This window comes from Schistocerca serialis, unplaced genomic scaffold (genome assembly GCF_023864345.2).
Source record: "Schistocerca serialis cubense isolate TAMUIC-IGC-003099 unplaced genomic scaffold, iqSchSeri2.2 HiC_scaffold_25, whole genome shotgun sequence".
Taxonomy (NCBI): Eukaryota; Metazoa; Arthropoda; class Insecta; order Orthoptera; family Acrididae; genus Schistocerca; species Schistocerca serialis.
Window position 1 is genome coordinate 200,042 of NW_026047817.1, and position 6,508 is coordinate 206,549.

At 59.8% G+C, this 6,508-nt stretch overlaps 1 protein-coding gene across 1 annotated transcript; it reads left to right on the plus strand.

Annotated features, from left to right (window-relative positions):
• Positions 1 to 1,617: 1,617 nt before the first annotated feature.
• Positions 1,618 to 3,900, plus strand: LOC126444220 (uncharacterized). The gene has a single exon (XM_050090963.1). It carries the CDS (start codon positions 1,618 to 1,620, stop codon positions 3,898 to 3,900), a length of 2,283 nt encoding a protein of 760 aa, XP_049946920.1.
• The last annotated feature ends 2,608 nt before the right edge of the window (positions 3,901 to 6,508 follow it).

Genomic DNA, 6,508 nt, shown 5'->3' on the forward strand with positions numbered 1-6,508 from the left:
AGCCGGCCAAGGCCAAGTCGCCGTCGAAGGCGAAGAAGGCCGCCAAGGTTCCGACGAAGAAGCCGAAGGCGCCGCGCCCGAAGAAGGCGACGACGCCGTCTAAGGCGAAGGCTTCGCCCAAGAAGAAGAAGTAGAGTAGAGGAGAAAGAGATGGGAATGGAAGGGTTTGGCGCTTGACTCCGTCGTCCCCACCCCCCGTCGTCGTCTAGTGGCGCGCAAGAGACGCGCGGCCCAAAACGGCCCTTCTCAGGGCCATCAAAGCACGTCGGGGAAGGTTTTGATTGTCGTGTTGCGTTTGGTGTGGGTGTCTGTCTGGCGTTTCTGTATGCCCGTGGGGATGCTGTTTGCGTGCCGTGGTGGTTGGATTGCGGGGGTCGGTGGCGGGTGTGGGCGGCGGTAGCGGTAAGCGGTGTTGTTGTTGTTGTTGTTGTCGTGGTTGATTGTCGCCGTGTTTGTGGCGGCGGCCGACGGTTGGTTTTCTGTCACGTTGTTTTGTTTGAATACGTTGGTTGGCTTGCCTGCGTTCGTTCTTCTCGGATGTCTGTCTTGTCGAGTCGTGTCTGGTCTTTGTTTTGTTTTGTTCCTTTGTGTGTGTGTGTGTTATGTTTTGCAACGGGGGGCACGTTGAGATGCGGAAGGAGTCGGCGGGGATTTCGGTGGCGTGTAGAGCGAGCGAGCGAGCGCGCCTGCCTGGCCGTTGGCCGTCGGAGTGGAGTGCGGGTTTTTTTGTTTTCGAAACGAAAGCGGCGGCCGGCCAGCCACCCGTGCGGTGTGACGTCGGCCGTTGGGTATTGTGCGCTTTGAGCGCCGGGGAGGGATGATGTGTGATTGTTGCGCGCTGCTAGCAGGCAGGCAGAGTGAGCGGGTGTGGCGGACGGACGGGAAGTGGTGGTTTTTGTTTTTGGGTTGCGGGGCGAGAGGCAGGCGACCGACAAAGTTTGCTCGCGACGGAGAGATGTTAGTGGCCCTGAAAAGGGCCGTTTTTGTTTGTGCGGTGCGGTGCCGCGGCGCGGTTTAGGCGCGCTCGCCGCGGATGCGGCGCGCGAGCTGGATGTCCTTGGGCATGATGGTGACGCGCTTGGCGTGGATTGCGCACAGGTTGGTGTCTTCGAAGAGGCCGACGAGGTAGGCCTCGCTGGCCTCCTGCAGGGCCATGACTGCGGAGCTCTGGAAGCGCAGGTCGGTCTTGAAGTCCTGGGCGATCTCGCGCACTAGGCGCTGGAATGGCAGCTTGCGGATGAGCAGCTCTGTGCTCTTCTGGTAGCGCCTGATTTCTCGCAGGGCGACGGTGCCCGGCCTGTAGCGGTGGGGCTTCTTGACGCCTCCGGTGGCGGGCGCGCTCTTCCTCGCCGCCTTGGTGGCGAGCTGTTTGCGCGGCGCCTTTCCGCCGGTGGACTTGCGGGCCGTTTGCTTTGTGCGGGCCATGGCGGTAGCGGTAGCGGAGCGGCGTGCGTGGAGGTTAGGTGCGGCGCGGCGTCCGGTGCTGCCTTGACAACGGGCCCGCGCGCCTCCGTGCTGCGCTTATATGCCCTCGGTTGCGCGTGGTGGGGGGAGGGCGGGCCAGAGTCTATATAGGGGGGCGGCGGGCGCGCTGGGCGCAGACCACTCGAGTCAGTGATGCCGAGCGAGACGGACGCACGCGCCGAGCGCTCCGCCGCACCGCACGCTGAAGCGACTATGTCTACTCCAGCGGACAGGGCCGCGCCCCTGGACGCATCGAGGGTCGAGTCGAGTACGTCAGGGTCACTGCCGAGTGGCTCTGATAGTACTCCTCCCCTACGGAGAGACGGTAGTGAACCGAGTGTTCTGATAAGTGCCGCAGAAACCGCGCTTACCTCCCGCGAGTACAGTGACGCACGTAATCGCAGTGAAACTCGCGAGTGCAGTGACGCGGCGTACAGTGACACACGTAATCGTAGTGAAACTCGCGAGTGCAGTGACGCGGCGAGTCAACCCATGGAGAAGCCCGCCAACTCTGCTACAACACAAGGAGCGAGAGAGGACGGCCTCCAGCTTCTCATAAGTCTCATGCCTCAAGCCTCCACCACGGAGCTGCCGGCATCGGACGATGAAGAGGAGTTCATGGAACATGAACCCGAGCCAGCAAAAGAGCAGCCAACCTCACGGAAACGTGCGCAGTCGGACGATGTGCCGCCTGCCCAAAAATATCGTAAGAAGGCAAGCGCCACGCCACCGCCACCTCCGAAAAATGCGCGAAGACGCTCCAACACAAGGACGACGGACGCCGACGGCTTCACCAAGGCCACCAAAACGGCAAAAGTCGCGCCACAGCAGGGGCCTGCGCCAGTCGGAGTCGCCAACAGCTACAGCGCTCTAAGCGACTCTGAGGACGAAGAGATTGTGCTACCTCCACCACAACAGCGCAGGACACCTCCGCCGATCGTCATTGAGTACAAAGGCGCCTTCAGGGAGCTGCAAAATGCACTCAACATGGCGATCGGCAAGAACAGCTATACAGTTCGCGCCGTCGGTGAAGAACTCGCAAAAGTCAACATTAAAACGACGGAGGACTACAGGAAGGTGCTAACACTTGTAGAAGAACGTTCGTGGAATTTCTATACATATAGCGCCGACCGAAAGAAGCCACTCAAGGTAGTGTTCCGTTACCTTCCGAGGTCACTGAAGCCGGAAGAAATCAAAGAGGACCTCGAATGCATGGGCTTCGTCGTCGATGAGGTGATAAAGATGAAGCCGCTGCGCACCAGAGGTCGCGGCCCCCTGACGCTTGTGATAGCGAATAACACGCCTGAAAACAGGAAACTGTTCCAGCTGACAAGAATAGGGAACGTGGAGGTGCGAGCCGAGGAACTGAGAAACAAATCGGCATACGCGCAATGCTATCGCTGCCTCGAACCCGGACACGTCAAAAAGTACTGCCGCATGCCGGACTATTGTGTAAAGTGCGGCGAAAACCATTCCACAGAATCGTGTGCTCTCAAAGGTGTCCCACACCAAGACTTCACTCCCAAGTGCAAGTTGTGCTCAGGCGCCCACGTAGCCAGCTTTCGCGGCTGCCCAGTGCTCCTGAGTTACGGCGATCGCGCGCGCGGGAAAGCACAGCAGAAACCACAAAGGAACCCGGCCACGAGTTCCCGCCAGCCGACGGCCAGCTCCGCGAACAAAGGAAGGAGAGGTCGTCGCACCCGCCGCGGCAGGGGAAGGAATGCGGACACGCGAGCTGCACAAGGTCAGTCGCACAATAGCACCCCTCGCCGCCCTGCCCCGCCTGCTCCTCATGCCGTCCAGACGTCCACAAGCAATGGAGGACAAGCTCCACCCATCGCTGCGCCGCGAGCCCGCAGGCCTCCCACTGCCGGCCCAGCAGCGAGCCAGCAGCAGGTAGCGACGCACGCTGAGCCGCAGCAACGCCAGCTAGCTCCGCCCCCTGCGCCGCAGCCGGGCACCGCGAGCCAACCAGCTCCGCCGGCGCCCGACCCAGCCAGCATGACCGACTTCCCACGGCCAAGATGGAGGCAGCCCAACAGCCACAACACAGCCGTCCGCCATGCTGTCGACAGACAAAATGGCGCGCACGCCGCACGAGAGCAGGCAGCCCCGCCTCCAGCTCCGCCAGGTAACACCGGCAGCCAACCAGCACCGCCCGCGCCCGCGGCAGCCAGCATGGCTGACCCGCCGCGTTCAAGATGGCGGCTGCCGGACAGCCGCGCCGCAGCGCCCCGCCATGATGTCGGCACCCGACAAGATGGCGCGTACCGGCCGCCGGCCGTCCGCCATGTTGTCGGCCCCAGCGCTGACGACGGACGCATAGACAGAATTCTCTGCTGCATGGAGAAGATGCTGCAGCAGATGTCAGAGCTCATGGCCGTGGTGCAACACGTAGCATCCGCCATCAAACCTGCAGTATCTCATCATGCCTGAGCGCGCAAGAAACCTAAAAATCTGCATCTTCAATGCAGAGGGTCTCAACAAGCAGGGCGCCGAATTCAGGCAGATGATCAGAGAAGAAGACATCGACATCTGCCTGGTCACGGAGTCCCACCTCAAGCCAGGCGTGCGAGTGGGTGTAGCGAACTACAAATGCTACAGACACGACAGGCCGACGCACGGCGGGGGCACGGCCGTGTACGTGCGACGCACGCTGGCACACCACCAAGTACCTACTCCAGAACTGACAGCGATGGAAGCAGCAGCCGTCGCAGTCGAAACGGGAGTAGGGAAAATTACCTTCTGCGCCGTATACAGGCCGCCAAGGAGGGCGCTAAACGCAGCAGACGCAAACGCTTTACTGTCGCTCCCTGGTAAGCTGATACTAGGGGGCGACTTCAATGCTAAGCACACGGCCTGGAACAGCCGACTCACTAACACCAGCGGCCGGCGGCTGCTCAACGTGGCTGAGAGACATGAGGCGATAGTCATAGGACCGCACAGCCCGACCATTTACCCCAGAAATGGCGGGCAGCCTGACGTCCTTGACATCGCGATCATGAAGGGCACGCGTCTACACGCAACAGCCACCACCCTTACGAAGATGTCATCCGATCACTTGCCTGTCATAGTGGAATTAAACGCCGACGTCATCCATCAATCGCGCAGAGGGCTGGACCTGCGCGGTATCAACTGGGACACGTTCCGTGAAACAGTAACACAGAAACTTGAAGACGCCCCCGACGCGGCAACGCTCGGCGCCGAAGCTGCACTTAACAACCTCACTCGCAGCATCACGGACGCCGCGGCCACAGCTACACCTGAGCGGAGACAACCTGACGACTGCAAACCGCACCCGCTCCCGCAAGACATACGAGACGCCATCACGGCAAAAAACAGGCTCCAGCGCGAGTGGCAGCGCACCAGGGTCCCAGCCACCAAGCGCCAACTAAATAGAATGTGTCGTCACATTAAAGCTGAGGTGGACAGACACCGAAATGAAGAATGGGCGCGCAAAGTGGCGCAACTGAACTTGGAGGACGGCTCAGCCTGGAGGTCGGTAAAAGGCCACTTCCGCCGAGTACAACGAACTCCTCCGCTTCAAGTGGGTGCGGCGTATGTCAGCGAGCCGTCTGCAAAGGCCAACGCCCTAGCAGACGCGTTCGCTGCGAACTTTACACCAGTGGACGACCCTGTAGACGCCGCCCACATCCAACTAGTAGCAGAACGCCTCCCGGTTTTCCTCCGCGCGCAAGACGACGCAGAGGACAACTTGACGCCCATCTCGGAGGAAGAGGTGCAACAACAACTCCGTCATCTGGATAGAAAGAAGGCAGGAGGGCCTGACAATGTCACAAACCTGATTCTAAAGCAGCTGCCGGACGAAGCTACTATCCACATAACCTGCATTTTCAACCAAGTGCTACAGACGAAGACTTTCCCGACTTGCTGGAAGCACGCAGAGGTGATCGCCCTTCCCAAACCGGGCAAGGACGCACGCCAACCGAAAAACTACCGGCCGATAAGTCTGCTTCCGGCATTGTCGAAGATCTTTGAAAGACTTTATCTAGTCCGCCTACAGGCCCATATGGAAGCGGAAGGCATTTTACCAAACGAGCAGTTCGGCTTCCGGAGACATCACGCAACAACGCACCAACTACTGCGCCTAACGGAGGAAGCGTTCGGTGCCATCGACCGACGTGAGTACTTCGGCGCTCTCCTACTCGACGTGTCTCGTGCCTTCGACTCCGTGTGGCATGACGGCCTCCTGTTCAAGCTACTTGACCTGGGGGTACCTGTGTCACACGTGAAGCTCATCAAGAGCTACCTAGAGGGCAGAACGTTTCACGTTCGGGTAGATAGTGGAATTTCCACGGAGCGCCAGGTTCTTGCGTGTGTACCTCAAGGCTCGGTCCTTGGGCCGACGCTTTACTCCGTCTACACCGCTGACCTTCCGCATACAGACCGCACACATCTCGCTCTGTATGCGGACGACACAGCGATCTTCAGCCGTAGTTGGTGCGTCAATGCACTCCAGCGGCGACTGCAATCAGCCACAGACGCCCTCACCGAGTGGGCAACAAAGTGGCGCCTAGCATATAATGGGGAGAAATCCCAAGCCCTCATTGTTGCTACGCGCCACGTGCGTGAAGACACTCCAAACGTCGCAGTACGGGGAGTCCCAGTCCCATGGAGTGCTACAGCTAAATACCTGGGGGTCACACTGGACCGTCGACTTACTTGGAGGCAACACATTGAAGAAATTAGGGGGAAAGCACTGGGGCGATTGAAACTGCTATACCCCCTACTAAACCCGACCTCCACGCTTCCGGAGCAGGTCGGCCTCACTCTCTACAAGGCCGCCATTCGACCACTACTGGAATACGCGGCCGTAGTATGGGGTAATACGGCCGAAACAAACCTAAGGAGACTCCAGACAATTCAAAATAGAGCCCTCAGGTTAGCACTCCACCTCCCATGGGACTTCCCGTCGGAGGAATTACACAGGCTTGCAGACGTTCCACCGCTCAGACAGCGATACAAAGTACTGGCGGCCAGCTTCTATGAAAAAGCCGAACTGTCACCAAACCCCCTGGTGCGC